The sequence below is a fragment of the Pseudophryne corroboree genome, chromosome 5, assembly GCF_028390025.1.
Source record: "Pseudophryne corroboree isolate aPseCor3 chromosome 5, aPseCor3.hap2, whole genome shotgun sequence".
Taxonomy (NCBI): domain Eukaryota; kingdom Metazoa; phylum Chordata; class Amphibia; order Anura; family Myobatrachidae; genus Pseudophryne; species Pseudophryne corroboree.
The window spans coordinates 542,677,402-542,700,042 of NC_086448.1; the positions used below are offsets into that span (position 1 = coordinate 542,677,402).

The 22,641-nt window shown below is 47.2% G+C and overlaps 1 protein-coding gene across 3 annotated transcripts in view; it reads left to right on the forward strand.

The window, feature by feature from the left end:
* GMPR (guanosine monophosphate reductase) overlaps positions 1-22,641 on the forward strand; it is a 266,998-nt gene that overhangs the window by 208,160 nt on the left and 36,197 nt on the right. For all 3 annotated transcript variants that reach the window (XM_063923208.1, XM_063923209.1, XM_063923206.1), the window contains one exon: positions 21,823-21,982. In XM_063923208.1, coding sequence (XP_063779278.1) covers positions 21,823-21,982 — 160 coding nt within the window. The remainder of the gene's footprint in view (positions 1-21,822; positions 21,983-22,641) is intronic.

Genomic DNA, 22,641 nt, shown 5'->3' on the forward strand with positions numbered 1-22,641 from the left:
CCTTTCGGCTTCAGAAAAGCAAGCGGGTCAAAGGCGCTTCCTTTCTGCACAGAGACAAGGGAAGAAGGAAAAAGCTGCACCAGCAGCCACTTCCCAGGATCAAAAATCTTCCCCCGCTTCCTCTGAGTCCACCGCTTGACGTTGGGGCTCCACAGGTGGAGACAGGTGCGGTAGGGGCGCGTCTCGGGAACTTCAGGGACCAGTGGGTTTGCCCACAGGTGGATCCCTAGGTTCTGCAAATAGTATCACAGGGATACAGGCTGGAGTCCGAGGCGACTCCCCCTCGCCGTTACCTCACCTCAGCCTTGCCTGCTGCCCTCGGAGAAAGGTAGTACTGGCGGCAATTCACAAGCTGCACTTCCAGCAGGTGAAATCAAGGTACCCCTCCTTTAACAAGGCCGGGGTTACTATTCCAAAATGTTGTGGTACCGAAACCAGACGGTTCGGTGAGACCCATTCTAAAATTGAAAGCCTTGAACACTTATATACGAAGGTTCAAGTTCGAAATGGAATCGGTCAGGGCGATTATTGCAAGCCTGGAGAATTTCATGGTATCACTGGACATCAAGGATGCTTACCTGCATGTCCCTATTTACCCTCTTCACCAGGAGTACCTCAAAATTGTGGTACAGGATTGTCATTACCAATTCCAGACGTTGCCGTTGGTCTGTCCCCGGCACCGAGGTATTTACCAAGGTAATGGGCGAAATAATTATCCCGTACTTGGACGATCTCCTTATAAAGGCGAGGTCCAGGGAGCAGTTGTTCGGCGGAGTAGCACTATCTCGGGAAGTGCTACAACAGCACGGCTGGATTCTGAATATCCAAAGTCGCAGCTGGTTCCTACGACGCGTCTACTGTTCCTGAGTATGGTTCTGGACACAGAACAGGATAAAAAGGGTTTCTCCCGGAGGAGAAGTCCAAGGAGTTGTCGTCTCTAGACAGAGACCTCCTAATACGTATACAGGTGTCGGTGCATCAATGCACGCGAGCCCTGGGAAGGATGGTAGCTTCTTACGAAGAAATTCCATTCGCCAGGTCCCATACAAGGATTTTCCAGTGGGATCTGTTGGACATGTGGTCCGGGTCGCATCTTCAGATGCATCGGCGGATAACCCTGTCTCCAAGGGCCAGGGTGTCGCTGTTGTGGTGGCTGCAGAGTGCTCATCTTCTAGGGGGCAGCAGATTCGGCATACAGGACTAGGTCCTGGTGACCACGGATGCCAGCCTTCGAGGCTGGGGGGCAGCCACACAGGGAAGAAACTTCCAAGGCTATGGAAAAGTCAGGAGACTTCCCTACACATAAATATTCTGGAACTAAGGGCCATTTACAATGCCCTAAGTCAGGCTAGACCACTGCTTTAACACCGGCCGGTGCTGATCCAGTCAGACAACATCACTGCGGTCGCTCATGTAAACGACAGGGCGGCACAAGAAGCAGGATGGCGATGGCAGAAGCCACAAGGATTCTCCGATGGGTGGAAAATCATGTGTTAGCACTGTCAGCAGTGTTCATTCCCGGAGTGGACAACTGAGAAGCAGACTTTCTCAGAAGACACGACCTCCACCCGGGAGAGTGGGGACTTCATCCAGAAGTCTTCCAAATGATTGTACACCGTTGGGAAAGGCCACAGGTGGACATGATGGCGTCCCGCCTCAACTAAAAGTTACAAAGATATTGCGCCAGGTCAAGGACCCTCAGGCGATAGCTGTGGACGCTCTGGTAACACCGTGGGTGTACCAGTCGGTGTATGTGTTCCCTTCTCTGCCTCTCTTACCCAGGGTAATGAGAATAATAAGAAGGAGAGGAGTAAGAACTATACTCATTGTTCCGGGTGGGCCAAGAAGAGCTTGGTAACCAGAACTCCAAGAAATGATCTCAGAGGACCCATGGCCTCTGCCGCTCAGACAGGACCTGCTGCAGCAGGGGGCCTGTCTGTTCCAAGACGTACCGCGGCTGCGTTGGACGGCATGGCGGTTGAACGCCGGATCCTGAAGGAAAAGGGAATTCCGGAGGAAGTTATCCCTACGCTATTTAAAGCTAGGAAAGAAGTGAACGCTAACCATTATCACCGCATATGGCGGAAATATGTTGCGTACTGGAAGGCCCCAAAGGAGAAATTTCAGCTAGGTCGATTTCTGCACTTCCTACAGTCAGAGGTGACTATGGGCCTACAATTGGGTTCCATTAAGGTCCAGATTTCGGCTCTATCGATTTTCTTCCAAAATGGAACTGGCTTCACTGCCTGAAGTTCAGACTTTTGTTAAGGGAGGGCTGCATAGTCAGCCTCCGTTTGTGCCTCCAGTGGCACCGTGGGATCTCAACGTGGTGTTGGATTTCCTGAAGTCGCATTGGGTTGAGCCACTTAAATCCGTGGAGCTATAATACCTCACGTGGAAAGTGGTAATTCTGTGGGCCTTGGCGTCGGCCAGGCGTGTATCAGAATTGACAAAAGCCCTTATCTGTATTTTATATGGGAAAGGCGAAATTGAGAGCTCGTTCCCAATTCCTTCCTAAGGTGGTATCAGTTTTTCATGTGAACCAACCTATTGTGGTGCCTGCGGCTACTTGGGACTTGGAGGATTCCAAGTTACTGGACGTAGTCAGGGCCCTGAAAAGTATATGTTTCCAGGACAGCTGGAGTCAGGAAGACTGACTCGCTATTTATCCTGTATGCACCCAACAAGCTGGGTGCTCCTGCTTCTAGGCAGACGATTGCTCGCTGGATCTGTAGCACGATTCAACTTGCACATTCTGCGGCTGGACTGCCGCACCCTAAATCTGTAAAAGCCCATTCCACGAGGAAAGTGGGCTCTTCTTGGGCGGCTGCCCGAGGGGTCTCGGCTTTACAACTTTGCCGAGCTGCTACTTGGTCAGGGGCAAACACGTTTGCAAAATTCTACAAATTTGATACCCTGGCTTAGGAGGACCTTCAGTTCTCTCATTCGGTGCTGCAGAGTCATCCGCACTCTCCCGCCCATTTGGGAGCTTTGGTATAATCCCCATGGTCCTTACGGAGTCCCCAGCATCCACTAGGACGTCAGAGAAAATAAGATTTTACTCACCGGTAAATCTATTTCTCGTAGTCCGTAGTGGATGCTGGGCGCCCGTCCCAAGTGCGGACTGTCTGCAATACTTGTATATAGTTATCATTAACTAAAAGGGTTATTGTTGAGCCATCTGTTGAGAGGCTCTGTTATGTTCATACTGTTAACTGGGTATCATATCACGAGTTATACGGTGTGATTGGTGTGGCTGGTATGAGTCTTACCCGGGATTCAAAATCCTACCTTATTGTGTCAGCTCTTCCGGGCACAGTATCCTAACTGAGGTCTGGAGGAGGGTCATAGTGGGAGGAGCCAGTGCACACCAGGTAGTCCTAAATCTTTCTTAGCTGTGCCCAGTCTCCTGCGGAGCCGCTATTCCCCATGGTCCTTACGGAGTCCCCAGCATCCACTACGGACTACGAGAAATAGATTTACCGGTGAGTAAAATCTTATTATTACTAAGCTCCATGATGCAGTTCATTTCAATTACATCATTTTGGCCTGCCCCCTCCTGAAAGATCTGCAAATCGTGGCAAACATGTGTGAGGGGGCAGTGCAGTCTGTACAATGTAATTCACAGATACCGGGACCAGTGCATGCGCAGCAGCGGTGACGGTACTACTGCGCATACACAAACCCCCAGCATCTATGGACTGCATCAGCTGCAGTCTGTAGAAGTCGGCTAGGGCTGCCCGAAAGGCAGAGAGTAGCTTCTTAGAGGAAGCAAGCTCTTTGCTAATCGCAGCCCGGTCTGGCAGTCCCAGATGGAGGAAACACCTCACAATGGGACTGCTTGTAGTGTCTCTGGCTGGCAGGTAGGACTTCCAACTGGAAGTCACTGCCAGTCTCAGTGAACCCAGTGCAGTCTCACAGAGTAAAATAATATAATAAGTAAATTACAAGTAACCTGGGCACAAACAATTACATAAAAAATAATTGGTAAATAAATCATCATCATCATCTATTATGTACTAGTAATTGTAAAATTCTATCTACCTGCTTCTGTGCTGGGACTGGCTGGGGCTCGACTGGGCCCGTCCGATTCACTGCAAAGTACAGACAAAGAAAGTTTGGGAGTCATAACGTCATGAATTGCAGACACCCAGTGTCTGTTAATCTCTATTATATGTCTTACTCTAAATGTTTTTTGTAATGGTACAGAGATCGAAATTGTCTCTCATATGGATGCGGCCATTGTGGGTGAGATAAAACGATCAAAACAATAATTATCCTATAGTCACTGGAGTGAGAGACAATTATAAAGATGAACAGACTGCGATGTGCGCAATTTACGATGGGGCATGTGTATAGCGGTGCTCCGTTGTGCACTGATTTACCCAGAGTGCAGTGTGCCTACAATGGTTGCTGACTGGGCATGCATGAACCGCAATACTCGGAAGTACTAGGATCACAGGTTTTTAACATAAAATAAAGGTATATAAACCCCTGACAATGAGCTGTATATACTAATACACAGTCTTGTGATGGACTGGCCATATTTCATGATTTGCGGTCATGAGCCCATTGGGATCCGCCGAGCCCTAGGCTGGCGCCTAGGTTGCCTTGTGGTTAATCCAGCTCTGCATTGATGTTGGGCTCACATGGTTACAACAGCATTTTGCAACAGAGGGGGTCATTCCGACCTGATCGCACGCTGCCATTTTTCACAGTGCAGCGATCAGGTCACTACTGCGCATGCGTATGCACCGCAATGCGCAGGTGCGTCGTACGGGTACAAAGCGGATCGTTGCTGGGCGATGGATTTAACAAAGAATCCATTCGCACAGCCAGTCGCAAGAAGATTGACAGGAAGAGGGCGTTTATGGATGTTAACTGACCATTTTCAGGGAGTGGTTGGAAAAACGCAGTCGTGTCCAAGCGTTTGCAGGGCGGGTGTCTGATGTCAATTCCGGGACTGGACAGGCTGAAGTAATCGCAGCGGCTGAGTAAGTTCAGACCTACTCAGAAACTGCACAAACTATTTTTGTAGTGCTCGGCTGCGCAGGCGTTCGCACACTTGCAAAGCTAAAATACATTTCCCAGTGGGCGGCGACTATGCCTTTGCACGGCTGCAAAAAGTAGCTAGCGAGCGATCAACTCGGAATGACCCCGAGAGTCATTTGGGACTTTAGCCTATAACCCTGGGCTGCAAGGGGGCCAAGATGATGTGAGCTTCTTGCAGGGCCGGTGCTAGGGTGTTCGGCGCCCCCCTGCAAACTATAAAATTGCGCCCTCCCATATTCCGTTGGCGTGCGCCGGGAAAAGGGGTGTAGTCTCACAACTAAGGGGCATGGCCACACAATAGTACCCCCATTTAAAATTACGCCACAATGTAGCACAATCTTATTAATCTTATACGTAATGCCCCACCCGTAGTAGTAGCGTCCTTATATGTAATTCCCCCGTAGTACTAGTAGCGTCCTTATAAGTAATGCCCCCCCCCCAGCAGTAGTAGCGTTGTTACGCGTAATGCCCCCCCTGTAGTAGCGTCCTTATACGTAATGCACCCTCCCAGTAGTAGTAGCGTTGTTACGCGTATAGCCCCCCCTGTAGTAGTAGCATCCTTATACGTAGTGCACCCACAGTAGTAGTAACATCCTTATACGTAATTCCCCCCTAGTAGTAGTATCGTCCTTATAAATAATGGCCACCCCAGTAGTAGCGTAGTTTCACGTAATGCCCCCCTGTAGTAGTAGCGTCCTTATACGTAATGCCCCCCCAGTAGTAGTAGCGTCCTTGCATGTAATGGCCTCCCCCAGTAGTAGCGTCATTATACGTAATGCCCCCCCCAGTACTAGCGTCCATAAAGTGCGCGTACGCAGACATACCTCACACACACAATTCACACATATATACACACACATACACACCCACCCACCACACACACACACACACACACACACATACACACACACACACACACACACACACACACACACCACTTACCTAAGCCAGTCTCCCTCTCAGTGCAGCCGGGTCAGTGTAGCTCCGCCCCTTCTGTCCCGTTTAGCCCCGCCCCCTTTCGCCCCGTTAAGCTCCGCCCCCGTCTGTCCCGTACTCAGCCGCTGTCACACGGGGAGGGGAGGCAGGAGGTTTTTGATTCTGCAGACGCTGCTGCCAGTGACTGTCATACAGTGACAGACACAGCAGCAGCAGGGGGGACAGGAGTCACAGGAGTGACAGGACGGCGCAGCAGTGAAGGGATTCAGAGCAGGGAAAGCGCCTCTCTGTCCCAGCGCCTCCCTGCACTGCATCCCTTCGCTGAGCGGATAGCGCCGGGCCTGGCTTCTTGTATAGTTCAATGAATCTGAGGTATTTTTCTCTAGCATCCATAAGGGATATTGGGGGAATCTAGTACGATGGGGTATAGACAGGGTCCAAAGGAGCCAGTGCACTTTAAATTTCTTCAACTGGGTGTACTGGCTCCTCCCCTCTATGCCCCCTCCCACAGACAGTTTAGGAAAAAGTGCCCTCGGGAGAGGATGCACACTCTGGAGCTCCAGAGAGTTTTCTTCAGTTTCTTTTAAAACCTTATTATTTTCGGTATGCTGTTTGGGCAACAGTATACCTGCACCGTGGGAGTTATGGGAGGGACGGTCACCGTCCTCTGTAAGGTGTCAGAGCCGCTTCCCCGCCTCAGGACCACCGTCCTGAGAGGTTGTTGTACAGCGGGCACTGCGCCTTAGCGGTCGCAATCGCAGCACACAGCACACCCCTGACAATAGGCTGAAGGTGACGACAGTGGTGAGTACAAACCGGGGGCCCTCGGTTCATGGTGCGACAATAACGCAGGGGAGGCATGTGGGACCCTCCTGAGGGGGACCCGCTATAGCCCTCTGTGTACACTGGCAGCGGTGGATAAAACTAGCACTTGCTGTTATGTTTTTACACTCCTAGGGAGACTTTGCCAGTATAAATATAACTGAAACTCCGGTGCCCTTACAGGGGGGCGGAACTTCCTCAGAGCGGGACCAGCTGTGTTTTGGCGCCTTCCTCTGCTTACAGCTGTAACAGCAGGCACACACAGCTCCTCCAGACACTCAGGATACGCAGGAAAACTGGTACAGGGGTGTAGCAAAGGGGGAGAGCCACTATTGTACACGATCTGTGTCCTGAAAAGGATAAAAACTCCAGTGTTTCACTGTGATATAACTGCGTGCAGCCTCACTGGGGCTGTTTAGCTTGGGTGTGCTGTTCTTTTCTCTCTGTCTCCCTCTCACATACAGTAAAGGCAGGTTTGCTATTGTATTACTTGTCTGTGTGTATGTGTATATAAGTGTTTACTGTAAACATGGAAACACACCAATTATGCAGTGAATGTCACACCAGATTCTCTCCCTCTACATCTGGTTCCATATCATGTGAACAATGTAGTCAGGCCTCACAGCTCAGTGAGGGGGCTGGGGGGGGGGGGGGGGGGTCAAGTGCCTTCCTGGCTAGGCGCCATAAAATCCATGATGTCAGATATGTCATCTCAGCTCACTGCTAATGCTCAAAAAACTCAACAACTGCAGCAGGCTGTTGCAGACCTAGCTGCAAGGGCAGGTGTTCCACAGACGCCCCTCTCTACCTCAGGACCACTTAAAGGTGGGTTACCTGCTTTACTCTCAGACTCTGATGAGGAGATACAGGAGGAAGGGGAGGAATTGAATCCTGTTACTGGGGATTCCCCTTCTGCACAGGGTATTGTACCCCTTATTTTAGCTACATGGGACATTCTAAAACTCCCTCTAGAGGACGCTGCAGCACAGCAGTCATTTTTCTTCACATAGAATGTGACTTTCCCTGATTCTGCAGAGTTAGATGACCTATTTAAGTTAGCCTGGAAAAATCCAGATAAAAAAAGTGTCAAGATGGTTTTTGCACACTTTCCCATTTGCTCAGGAGGGCAGGAAGATCTGGGAAGAACCCCCGGCTGTTGATGAATCAGTATCTTACCTCTTTAAAAAGGCGGTACTGCTAGCTCCAGGCTCCTTTACCATAAAGGACCCTAGGGGTAGTAAAATAGAGACTACACTGAAGTCTATTCACACTTCAGTGGGTATATCACAAAGACCGATTATAGCAGGTTGCTGAATGACTCATGCTATTCATATGTGGGCTACTCAGATTCAGGAGGGCCTCTCGGGGGATGTGTCCCACAGTCCCTGGTCACTATAGTGACTCTCCAGAAGCACATTCAGGACACTGCACGCGTCCTGTGTGACTCTCTCAAGGAGACAGGCAATATTAATGCTAGAACATCTGCTATGGCAGTGTCGGCGTGCAGGGCTTTGTGGTTGCGTCAGAGTCCAAGTGCAGTGTGGAATCTCTCCCCTTTTCAGGGGAATGGCTCCTTTGGGTGGAATTGGATACATGGATTTCTAAAGTTACTGCGGGGAAATCCACGTTTCTTCCCTCTGGAGCCCCGCCGGGTAGACGTTCCTACCCGGGCCATCTACTCAATCCTTTCGGTCTAACAGATTTAGACCAGAGGTGCCTCCAATGTGGCTAGAGGCACGAGAGGTATGACAAGAAAACCAGCGATTGCCGGTTCTCAGGAGAGCACCAGTTCAGCTTCCACTAAGGCCTCAGCATGACGGTGCCCACACAGCCCGAGGGGATCTCGAGGTGGGAGCTCGGCTGCGTCACTTCAGCCACATCTGAGAAAGTTCCTGCCAGGATACCTGGGTAAAGGACCTCCTTTCTCAGGGCTTCAAGCTGGAGTTCGACGGTGCTCCTCCCCAACGATTTTTCAAATCAAGCTTGCCAGCTTTGGAGGATATGCGTGTTATGCTGCAACAAGCCATCCTAAAATTGGTCCAGTCTCAAGTCATTGTTCCAGTGCCACTACAACAACAGGGAAAGGGTTACTACTCCAACTTGTTCATGGTACTGAAACCGGACGGTTCAGTAAGACCCATTTTGAATAGGGTTACTACTCCAACTTGTTCGTGGTACTGAAACCGGATGGTTCGAAAAGACCTATTTTGAATCTGAAATCCTTGAACCCTTGCCTAAAGGTTTTCATGTTCAAGATGGAATCCTTGCGAGCAGTGATTGTGAGTCTGGAAGAACAAGAATTCATGGTCTCCCTGGATATCAAGGATGCCTATCTCCAAATCCTGAGTTGGCTACCTCATCAGGCTTATCTGAGGTTTGCCATACTGAATGATCACTACCAGTTCCAGGCACTACCCTTTGGCCTGTCCACAGCTCCGAGGGTGTTCACGAAGGTGATGGCGGAGATGATGTTCCATCTCTGGTTCCAGGGGGTCAATATTGTCTTTTATCTGGACGATCTCTTGATAAAAGCGAGATCCATGGAGCTTTTACTGCTCCGTATAGACCACACTATTCAGCTTCTGTCACACCATGGGTGGATCCTCAATTTACAGAAGTCCCACCTGGAGCCAACTCAACTGCTCCTGTTCCTGGGAATGTTTCTGGATATTGTGGCCCAGAAAGTGTGTTCCTCCCAGAGGAAAAAGCAAGAACACTTCAGGAGATGGTCTGCATGGTTCTCCGGTCTACTCGAATATCCATCCATCTTTGCATAAGATTGTTGGGGAAGATGGTTGCCTCGTACAATGCGATCCACTATGGCAGGTTCCATGCCAGAACATTTCAATTAGATTTCCTGAGCAAGTGGTCCAAATCACATTTTCAGATGCACCAGATAATACGGCTGTCACCTCAGGCCAGGATTTCCCTCCTGTGGTGGCTGCAGTCCTCCAACCTACTGGAAGGCCAAAGTTTTGGGATTCAGGATTGGATCCTCCTCACTACAGATGCGAGTCTGAGAGGATGGGGAGCTGTCACCTAGGGGGCTCAGTTCCAGGGCAGGTGGCAGCCCACGAAGCCCTCCTTCTGATCAACATTCTGGAACTTCGGGCGATCTACAATACTCTGATTCAGGCCTCTCCTCTGCTCAGGAAAAACGCGATCCAGGTACAGCCGGACAACGCCACGGCAGTAGCGTACATCAATCGACAAGGAGGAACAAAAAGCAGGGCCTGCATGCGAGAGGTGTCAAAGATACTCCTCTGGGCAGAAAGAAATGCAAGAGCACTGTTGCAAATCTTCATTCCGGGAGTGGACAACTGGGAAGCGGACTTCCTGAGTCGTCATGATCTCCACCCGGGAGAGTGGGGGCTTCACCATCAGGTGTTTCTGCAGATCATCGACCAGTGGGGCTGCCAACAAATAGACATGATGGCTTCTTGTCTCAACAAGAAGCTTTGTTGGTATTGCTCACGAACCAGGGACCCTCAGGTGAGGTCAGTAGATGCACTGACATCGCCTTGGCCTTACCGTCTGGTCTACCTGTTTCCTCCAATTCCGTTGCTCCCAAGGGTACTCAAGCGAATCAGGAATCAAGGAGTCCAGGCAATTCTGATTGCCACGGATTGGCCTTGGAGGGCGTGGCACGCGGATCTTCTGGACATGTCCGTCGAAGACCCTTGGCCTTGGATCTTCTTCAACAAGGTCCGTTCGTCTACCTGTACTTACGGTGGCTTTGTTTGATGGCATGGAGGTTGGGCGGAACATCCTAGGTCACAAGGGCCTTTCCAAAAAGGTTATTCCTACCATGGTTCAGGGCAGGAAACCTGTGACGTCAAAACACTATCATCATATCTGGAGGAGATATGTCTCTTGGTGCGAGGACCACACGTATCCGCCTGCGGAGTTCCACTTGGGATGTTTCCTCCATTTCCTGCAGGCTGGTGTGGAAAAGGGCTTACGTCTAGGTTCCATTACAGTCCAGATTTCAGCTCTCTCCATTTTCTTCCAGAAGAAATTGGCAGTATTGCCAGAAGTACAGACCTTCTTGCAAGGTATGCTTCACATTCAACCTCCTTTTGTGCCGCCCATGGCACCCTGGGATTTGAATGTAGTGTTGGAATTTCTACAGTCCTCCTGGTTTGAACCTCTGATGATGGTAGAAGACAAGTACCTTACGTGGAAGCAGAGCGTAGCTCAGGACAAGGCAGCAGTTCCTGCTGAAGGTCGTCTCTGCGTTCCACTTGAATCAACATATTGTGGTTCCGTCAAGTTCTGGCACTTCTGCTCCTCCGGAGGTATTGGATGCTGTGCGAGCCTTGAAGATCTATGTCAAGAGTATGGCTCGGATCAGAAAGACGGATTCCTTGTTCGTGCTATATGATGTGCAGAAAAAGGGTTGCCCTGCTTCAAAGCAGTCCATTGTCCGTTGGCTTAGACTTACTATCCAACGGGCCTATGTGTCGGCAGCCTTACCTGTTTCACAGTCTCTGAAGTCCCACTCTACAAGATTGGTGGTGTCTTCCTGGGCGGCTGTCCGTGGAGGCTAGACTTTGCAACTATGCTGAGCTGCTACCTGGTTGGGGAAGAACACCTTTGTGAAGTTCTACAGGTTTGATACCCTGGCCAAAGAGGATTCCCAGTGTGGGCAGGCAGTGCTGCAGATGTCTCCGCACATTCCCGCCCGTTCTGGAAGCTTTGGGACGTCCCCATCGTACTAGAGTCCCCCAATATCCCTTATGGATGCTAGAGAAAATAGGATTTTGATTACCTACCGGTAAATCCTTTTCTCGTAGTCCATAAGAGATATTGGGCACCCACCTCAGTGCGTTGACTTTTCTGCAGCTTATCTTTTATATGGTTACCTGTTCAGCTGTTGCTGTTTTGTTACCAGCCGTTGTTGGTCGTTTTTATGTTGGTGGTGTGCTGGTGTGTAACTCTCACAACTCATTGTTGTTATGTTCCTTCTCTCAAGTATGTCCTTTCTCCTTCGGGCACTATTTTACCTATAACTGCCTGTGGGAGGGGGCATAGAGGGGAGGAGTCAGCACACCCAGTTGAAGAAATTTAAAGTGCACCGGCTCCTTTGGACCCCGTATATACCCCATCGTACTAGATTCCCCCAGTATCCCTTATGGACTATGAAAAAAGGATTTACCAATAGGTAATCAAAATCCTATTTTTTCTGTTCATTTCAACTTATTTGTACAGGTTGAGTATCCCTTATCCAAAATGCTTGGGACCAGAGGTATTTTGGATATCGGATTTTTCCGTATTTTGGAATAATTGCATACCATAATGAGATATCATGGCGATGGGACCTAAATCTAAGCACAGGATGCATTTATGTTTCATATACACCTTATACACACAGCCTGAAGGTCATTTTAGCCAATATTTTTTGTAACTTTGTGCATTAAACAAAGTGTGTGTATATTCACACAATTAATTTATGTTTCATATACACCTTATACACACAGCCTGAAGGTAATTTAATACAATATTTTTAATAACTTTGTGTATTAAACAAAGTTTGTGTACATTGAGCCATCAAAAAACAAAGATTTCACTATCTCACTCTCACTAAAAAAAGTCCGTATTTCGGAATATTCCGTATTTCGGAATATTTGGATATGGGATACTCAACCTGTATCACAATGCTTACTACAGTATATATACTAAAGCACTTTTGGTGAAAAGGTTTGGTGTGTTCTAATTAAAATGTTAACAATCATGTGTGGAACTTGAGTAGATACTAAAGAATGATGACTGTATTGATGGATGAACAGGCTCTAGGGCTTTTAGCACCTAACAACCTCTATTGTATAGTTTGAATCTGCCATGGAATACGTATGGAGTACTTTAATTACATTTATCTTTAGGTATGATGGTTAGATTTAATTCAAGTGCCTAGCAACTCATATGTTCTTGTTTGAAAGAAAAGACTCCATTACTTTTAAAAAATTAATCTCTTGTCTTTTTTGAGTAGCGAAGATAAAGGTTACTTTCCCTTTTTATGCTTAAGCATTTAAGGATTTATACAGTATGTAACAATTGCAATTGCTCTTGTAGCATCTTTATAAAAAGTGATGCAGATGGGGTTTCCCCACAAAATGCGTTTAAGTAACTATAGAAATCTCTTGGCATAAAGGATCATATATAGAACATTTGTACCCTATTGTAAATTCAGCTTCTGTGTATTTCTGCAAATATGTAAGAGTTGTAAACTGGTGTTGTTCAGCTTTGTCTATGTGGAGGACTGTAATTTCTTGGCTTGCAGTATACAGGAGCCTGACATTGTGTATAAAGCTCCAGAACGTACACAATGCCATTTTATTTAATTATGTTCAATAAGAAGTGTACTCAGCATCTTGGAATATGATTGTTATGGGACAGATGACAGAGAAGACAGAAAAGAGCAAGCATCAAATGATTGGAACCAATATGGACAAATCTGTATGTGGCAATGAACAATGGACCTGTCACTTGACTTACAGATTGAGCATAAGGATTGGCCTGTGTGTGGACAGTCTTAAAACAGAAAAGAATCCTATGAGTAGCACAATAATAATTTATCACAAAGAGCTGATCTACAAAGGAGATATGTATTCATTGTATATATTTCCTGGAGATGTAACCAGTTGTAGCTTATGTTGCTCTGTAGACTTGATTTAAATTATATTATATTTATAACTAGGTGATTCATCGCGCTCTACACTGTCGTAAGGGGCTATGCCCCCTTAACCCTTGCACGCCCTTGTGGCGTGCAATATTTGTATTATATTGAGTATTACCTCCAATCATAATTGTATGAGCAGTTATATATTGCACGGACAAAGGGCGTGCAATGGTTAATGGGTCGTAACCCCTTGCAACGGCGTGAACGGCGCACGCAAGGCCGAATTAACCACCTAGTAGGTGCTGTTGTTGGGGGAGTGTCGGGTGTGGGCGGGAGATGCGGATGGGGGAGGGGATCCAGGGGTGCTGCGGGTGGGTGAGGGGTGGTGGCGGGGGTGCCGCGGGTGGGGGAGGGGCTGGTGCATTGGTGCCGCGGGTGGGGGAGGGGCGGATGCGTGGGTGCAAAGGGTGGGGGTCGGGACCATGCGCGGCTGGGGGAGGAGCAGTTGCAGTGGTGCCACAGATGGGGGAGGGGCGAGTGTGAGGGTGCTGCGGGTGGGGGTCCAGAGCAATCGCGGGTGGCGGTGGGGGGGTGGAGGATGGGCCCGGGGGAGGTGTGGAGCCACCACGGATGGGGCCCGGAGGTACTGCGAGTGGGGGAGGGGCGGGTAATGCTTCTCCTCCTGGAAGCAGCTAAGCTGCTGTCCTCCCTTTGGCAGTGGCTCTCCCGTAAACTTGCACAGCAGCCAATCAGACAGTCACTATTGTTAGCACCGGTCTTCCAACGCACCACATTACAGGGAAGAAGATGCACTCAATATACTACAGCTCCCAGCAGCCCTTCGACCCGGAATGCTTCGGCGCAAAAGGCTGCTGGGAGCTGTAGTTTATTTAGTGCGTCTACTTCCCTGTAATGCGGCGCGTTGGGACGACGGCGCTAACAATAGTGACTGGCTGGCAGAACTGACTGACTCGCTGAATCAATTTAAAAGGTGAGAATGCTGTGCAGTGTCAGCGCCATTTTCCCGGACACCTGCGCAAGCGCTGTTGTCTCTGGCACTGTGCCAGAGTCTCTCTAGCAATCAGAGCACTATCTGCGCTGCCTGCTATGGAGGAGGAGGGGTCCCATAGGCGGAGACTGCACGTGGGTCCCCTTCTCTGTAGATACGCCCCCGCTGCTCACCCAGCTCCCCACCACAGCTCACAATGCTCCCAGCACACCTCACTGCTCACCTCCTGCAGCTCACTCCCCCCCACGCACCCCACAACTCAGTGCTCCCATCACACCTCACTGTTCACCCCCTGTAGCTCACTCCCCCCACACCCACAGCTAAGTGCTCCCATCACACCTTACTGCTTACCCCCTGCAGCTCACTCACCCCCCTCCCACACCCCACAGCTCACTGCTCACCCAGCAGCTCACTCCCCTCACACACACCCCACAGCTCACTGCTCCCATCACTGCTCACCCAGCAGCTCACTCCCCACTCACACACCCCACAATGCTCCCATCACACCTCACTGCTTACCCAGCAGCTCATCCCCCCCCCCCCCCCACACACACACCCCACAGCTCACAGTGCTCCTTTCACACCTCACTGTTCAATCCACAACTTACTGCTTCCCATAGAACAAACTGCCCCATCACACCTCACTGCTCTCTCCTCTCCACAGCTCACCCTGCCCCACCACACCTCTCTGCTCACCGCACAGCTTACACTGCTCACTCACACCTCACTGCTCATACTGCTCTTCTTATGACTCCTACTATTCTCACTGTTCCCCTAATACCTCAAACTGCTCCCCTTATGCTCTTGACTTCAAGCACCCTAATACATTTTTCCCACTAACCTAACTTCTCCCTGCACCTCAGTTCCACTCACCCCCACCCTCCATACATACAGAGTTCCCCTAATTCTAACCCAGCAATCTCATGAAGAGGCGAGCAGATTGCCGACCTCTGTGATACTGGGAGGAGGGGTGACATCAGCACTCCTAACAGCAGGCTGGCAGAAACCTGTAGGGGTGGCACTGGATGCGGGGAGAAGATAACTGGGTGCTGGGAGGAGGCGTTATGGCAGTGTCAGTGTTCAGATTTCACTGGATGCAGGAGAGATGGTCGAGCAGTTGGTAGGTGTTACATGACCGTCCCTCCCAGCAGGCAGGAATTGTAAACACTTCTATGTGATGATTGTGAGCCTGTGAGGTAAGAGCTTTGTGCAGGGGAAGTGGGCACATCACTGCTACAGTAGGTGGATGTATAAGGTGATAAGTAAAACACGTGATTACTGTAGTTGCCCAATGTGAGAGGCCTGTTAAAAGTGGAGATGAGCGGGTTCGGGTCTCAGAGAACCGAACCGTACCGAACTTCACGCTCTGAACCCGGTTCCGAGCATGGCTCGGGTTCTCCCGCCTAACTCGGAAACCCGAATGAGGCAAAACGTCATCATCCCGCTGTCGGATTCTCGCGGGATTTGGATTCCATTTAAGGAGCCGCGCGTCGCGGCCATTTTCACTCCAGTCTCGGAGAGTGTAGTGAGAGGATGTGTCTCCGTCCTCAGTGTCTGTGTGGGGGCGGGAGAGTGGGGTGGCGAGTCTTGTGCTGTGTTGTGCTGCTAAGTCCAGTCCAGTGTAGTCAGTGTATTGTGCTGCATCACTCCAGCCAGTCACAATGTTGGTGTCCTCTGCTGCTATATGTCCCCAGTGCTGCTGGCTGCTGTATAAGTCCCTTGCATTTTTGCTGTGATGTCTTGCATCAGACCAGGGGTAGTGTCCTGTGCAGCATCAGTCCAGTGACCAGTCACAGTGGTGGTGTCCTCTGCTGCCATATATCCAGTGTAGCTGTATAAGTCCCTTTCAGTGGTGCTGTGTTGTCCTGCATTAGACCAGGGGAAGTCTCTTGTGCATCAGTCCAGTGACCAGTCACAGTGGTGGTGTCCTCTGCTGCCATATATCCAGTGTTACTGCTGTATAATTCCCGTGATATTGCCGTATAATTCCTGTGATACTGGCGTATAATTCCTGTGACATTGCCGTCTAATTCTCGGAATACTGGCGTATAATTCCTGTGATACTGCCATATAATTCCCGTGACACTGGCGTATAATTCCTGTGACATTGCCATATAATTCCTGTGATATTGCCGTATAATTCTCGGAACACTGGCGTATAATTCCTGTGACATTGCCGTATAATTCTCGGAATACTGGCATATAATTCCTGTGACATTGGCGTGTAATTCTCGGAATACTGGTGTATAATTCCTGTGACATTGCTGTATAATTCTTGGAATACTGCCTTATAATTCCTATGATATTGCCGTATAATTCTTGTGACATTGCCGTATAATTCTTGGAATACTGGCATATAATTCCTGTGATACTGCCATATAATTCCCGTGATACTGGCGTATAATTCCAGTTATCCTGCTGTATAATTCCATATAATTCCGTATAAATCCAGTCCAGTGGTGCTGCCATATAAATTCAGTGGTGCTGTCCTGTGCTGTATATTATTTACTCCAAATAAAGGGGTTATTAATATTTAATCCAAATAATTTTTACAGGGTTTGCCCTGTGAGGTGTAGGGGTACGCTTTCCTGTGCCGCATTTTGGTGGTCATTCCGAGTTGTTCGCTCGTTGCCGTTTTTCGCAACTCAGCGATTAGGTGGAAAATGCACATGCGCATGGCTACGCAGCGCGCATGCGCTAAGTATTTTAACATCAAACAAAGCAATTTTACACAGGTCTGAGCGACCCTTTTCAGTCGCTGTGCTGATCGGTGAGTGATTGACAGGAAAGGGGCGTTTCTGGGAGGTAACTGGACGTTTTCAGGGAGTGTGCTAAAAAACGCAGGCGTGCCAGGTAAAAATGCAGGAGTGGCTGGAGAAACGGGGGAGTGGCTGGCCGAACGCAGGGTGTGTTTGTGACGTCAAACCAGGAACTAAACGGACTGAGGTGATCGCAATCTAGAAGTAGGTCTGGAGCTACTCAGAAACTGCTAGTAATTATTTAGTAGCAGTTCTGCTAACCTTTCGTTGGCAAATCTGCTAAGCTAAGATACACTCTCAGAGGGCGGCGGCCTAGCGTGTGCAATGCTGCTAAAAGCAGCTAGCGAGCGAACAACTCGGAATGAGGGCCATTGTGTTATATAACTCCAGAAAAATAATGGAGAACAAACATTTGCAGGATAAAATAGGGAAAGATCAAGAACCACTTCCTCCTAGTGCTGAAGCTGCTGCCACTAGCCATGACATAGACAATGAAATGCCATCAACGTTGTCTGCCAAGGCCGATGCCCAATGTGATAGTAGAGGGCATGTAAAGTCCAAAAAGCTAAAGTTCAGTAAAAAGACCCCAAAAAAGAAATTTAAATGGTCTGAGGAAATATGTAAACTTGCCAATATGCCATTTACGACACGGAGTGGCAAGGAACGGCTGAGGCCCTGGCCTATGTTCATGACTAGTGGTTCAGCTTTACATGATGATGGAAGCCCTCATAACTGAGGCCTTGACACATGTTGGTGTTAGACGTGCATCCTGTATCCGCCATTATTGCAGTGGGATTTAGACAATTGATGGAGGTATTGTGTCCCCGGTAACAAATCCCATCTAGATTCCACTTCACTAGGCAGGCGATACCGAGATCTTGCCATTTCATTCCAGTGATATGGACGTATAATTATTAATTACAGTGATTTTGCCTATTAATTACAGTGATTTGGACGTATAATTATTAATTACAGTGATTTTGCCAATTAATTCCAGTGATTTGGTTGTAAAATTACAGTGATTTTGCCTATTAATTCCAGTGATTTGGACGTATAATTATTAATTCCAGTGATTTGGACATATAATTATTAATTCCAGTGATTTGGACGTATAATTATTAATTCCAGTGATTTGGACATATAATTATTAATTATAGTGATTTGGACGTATAATTATTAATTACAGTGATTTTGCCAATTAATTCCAGTGATTTAGATGTATAATTCCAGTGATGTTGCCTATTAATTCCAGTGATTTGGACGTATAATTATTAATTCCAGTGATTTTGCCAATTAATTCCAGTGATTTGGTTGTAAAATTACAGTGATTTTGCCTATTAATTCCAGTGATTTGGACGTATAATTATTAATTCCAGTGATTTGGACATATAATTATTAATTCCAGTGATTTGGACGTATAATTATTAATTCCAGTGATTTGGACATATAATTATTAATTATAGTGATTTGGACGTATAATTATTAATTCCAGTGATCTTGCCAATTAATTCCAGTGTTTTGTACGTATAATTATTAATTACAGTGATCTTGCCATTTAATTCCAGTGATTTGGACGTATAATTACAGTGATTTTGCCAATTAATTCCAGTGATTTGGACGTATAATTATTAATTATAGTGATCTTGCCAATTAATTCCAGTGATTTGGACGTGTAATTATTAATTCCAGTGATTTGGACGAATAATTCCAGTGATTTGGATGTATAATTATTAATTACAGTGATCTTGCTAATTAATTCCAGTGATTTGGATGTATAATTACAGTGATCTTGGCAATTAATTCCAGTGATTTGGACGTATAATTACAGTGATCTTGCCAATTAATTCCAGTGATTTGGACGTATAATTACAGTGATTTTGCCAATTAATTCCAGTGATTTGGACGTATAATTCCAGTTGGAATTGTTTGTGTCGCTTGGCTTAGTCATACAGCTACCTCATTGCACCTCTTCGACATCTTTGCATGAGGTGCTGTTTGGGGCCTAGATTTTGAAAAGTGCCATCCTGTGTGACACTGCCGTATGAGTCCAGGGGTACTGCTATATTAGTCCTGGGGTACTGCCGTATAAGTCCACCAATTGCAGATTTTTTTAAAAGTGACTGGAGTGTGCTGGAGATCCTGTCAGTGGACCGAACAATTGCGGCCCACTTTCGACATTCAGCCCACTGTGTGACACTACTAGATGGGCCAGGTGGTTTTGTCGCTTGCCTTAGTAATACAACTACCTCATTGCAATTCTTTTTCTTCTTTGCATGATGTGCTGTTTGGGGCCTTTTTTTTCTTTATATATCTGCCCTCCTGTCTGCCACTGCAGTGCCACGCCTAGATGGGCCAATTGTTTGTGTCGCTTGACTTAGTCATACAACTACCTCATTGCAATTATTTTTCTTCTTTGTATGATGTGCTGTTTGGGGCCTTTTTTTTCTATATCTGCCCTCCTGTCTGTCACTGCAGTGCCACGCCTAGATGGGCCAATTGTTTGTGTCGCTTGGCTTAGTCACACAACTACCTCATTGCAATTATTTTTCTTCTTTGCATGATGTGCTGTTTGGGGCCTTTTTTTTTATCTGTCCTCCTGTTTGCCACTGCAGTGCCACACCTAGATGGGCCAGATGTTTGTGTTGTCCACTTTTGGAGGTGTGAGGTGTTCAGAATAGACTGGAAATTAGTGGAAATGAATGTTATTGAGGTTAATAATACTGTAGGAGCAAAATTACCCCCAAATTCTGTGATATTAGCTGTTATTATGATTTTTTTTTAAAATCATCCAGATCCAAAACCAAAACACGAAAGGGTGGTTTTGGCAAAACCAAGCAAAAACCAAAACACCAAAGTGGAATTAGAACCAAAACACAAAACACGAAAAGTGCCAGCTGCACATCTCTATAACGGGTTCTTGCAGATAACAAAAATAAACAAACAGGGCACCAGGGAAAACACACCCCAGTGAAGCTGATCTGTGATACTGGTAAACCAGAAGTGCGTGCGAGGTGCCCACAAATATTGCACAATGCAGTGAGAAAAAGCTATAGTGTATCATGGAGAGGTGGACATATGCATATTTAATTTTTGCGTAAAATATGCATTTCCATACCACACAGATACTGATGGGTCCCCCATATTTCCAAGGTCGGAAGATGAGAGATGCCTCAGGGGCACGCTTTGGCTGTTGGAGTTTGCTGTGTGCTGTGGTGTTGGTTATCTGTTTCAGTGGCAATGACCCCAGGAAGAGTACGACCTTGGATTTGCAATGCTCCATTATATTGCATTATATTGCTCCTGTTTTGTCAACATGGCCAAGTTGTAATATGGTTTAGCCATTTATTGTCCCGAGGCTTGTTTGGCGTGATGTATGGGACAGTCAAGTTATTGATCAAGCCAAGTAGAAAAGTAATGTGGCTGTGGCAAAATCTGTGCTGGCCAATGGGAGTTATGTGGTGCCGCATTTCTCTATTAAGTTTTGATTTTCCATTTGTACAGGCCCCATGGTGTTCATTTAACAGAGAAGGGGCTTTTCATTTTTCTCAAAGATCTGTTTAGGGTTATTGTTTTGGTAGAGTAGCTGGGTATGGTGGCAGTGCCATGGTTCTGTAAATAGAACTTTGCTGTGGCAGTAAGGAATGGCAGGTCACTGGGCTTGGTGTAATGTTTGGATGCGCTTACCTTCATTGGATGGTTAGTTTGCAGTACCACAATCACAGGGGCAGCATCACAACCCTAGCCAAGATATGTTATGATTGTGGTTATGCACCTTGGGTAATATCCGCCTGCCGTTTACTGTTTTTGGTTGGTTATTGTGCATTGCTGGATTGTGTTGATTCTGGACATCTTTTCTGTGCCATTATACTTTCCTTCTTCTCCCTTTTAATATGTTTTAAATAAATAGCTATCATATATTTCTGCCAAATCTATATCTTTACGTCTTTGTTTTTTTGTTATGATTATGTTACGGTGATGTGCACACATGACGCCCCTCAGTTGAGTTGATGGAGGGTTTAAGTTCTGACAAGTGGCACATGATTTTATTTTACATTGCATGGGTATTTTGTTACTTATGATTAGTGTGTGTGTGTGTGTGTGTGTGTGTGTGTGTGTGTGTGTGTGTAGAGCCGTAACAGGACGGGTCAGCACCCTGTGCTGGCCACACCCCCTGACCAATGGTGACGCAAAGGGGATAGGGCCACCCACACCAGGACCTGGTTACATCATGAAGGGGTCGGTCCATCGTCGCCGGTAACTGCAGCATTGCCCTGAGTGTCTTCAGGATGCTTCGGGGGGCTGCAGAGATTGCAGGGTGCTGCCTGTAGCATCTAAAATACACGCCGGCCAGTGCTGCAGCCGTTTTAGGCACCTTGCTTGCCAAATGCAGGGACTGTGCTGGCCACAGAGCCCTGTGCTCTGTGTTGAGGTACCGCTCGCCCTCGTTACGGCCCTGTGTGTGAGTGTGAGTGTAATACTTTGCTTAAAACTTGTACAAACCTGAGCACTCTCAAAAAATATCTGACAATCCATCCTTAAATAACACCTCTATGTTGTTCATTAGGATTGATTGCTGTTTTGTTATTTATTACTGTGCAATGAATTTCTATTTTTGCTTTGTTTAGGGGCTGGAGCAGATTTTGTGATGCTGGGAGGAATGCTGGCCGGACATGATCAGTGTACAGGAGAGATCTCTGAAAGAAATGGAAAGAAGGTGATGCTGTTCTATGGCATGAGCTCAGATACAGCCATGAAGAAACATGCTGGCAAAGTGGCTGAATACAGGTATCAGAGAAAGTCACACAACTCTCACAGAAACACCTCTGTCCTGTTCCTTTTTCAGTCATGTTGCCCTACAGTACCAAGCCCTAGTGGGCGAATTTTAAAAGATGCCGTGTATTCAGAATTTTCGGTGTCTGGAATTAACTATGTAATAATATTAAATACAAAACCAAGCATGTTTTGTATTTAATATACATATTAATATGATTACTCCTTTAAATTCAGTGGCTGAAACAACCAAAGATCTTGCGGCTTTGAAAATATCTGCTTAGTAAATTTACTCCAAGGTTATACTGGCTTGCAGCAGTATTTAGAAGGCTTTGAATTTTCAGGGAAAAACATTAACCTAATCTTTCTAATACAAAACTGGCCAAAATAGCAGGATTTTAAATTAAAATTGCAAGGAAGTGAACTATGGGCATAAACAGAGCTGGCCCTAGGCATAGGCAAACTAGGCAAATGCCTAGGGCATTTGGTATGCCTGGGGCACAAGCAGCTTCTGCTGATTAAAATGATATGCAGCATGCCTATATTCTGTGTGTGACTGCAGCTGTATCTGCGTATGAAATGCTACGTTACACTGCATTCCTGGAAATCACTGTAATGTAGCATTTCGTATGCATATACAGCCACAGTCACACACAGAATATATAGGCATGCAA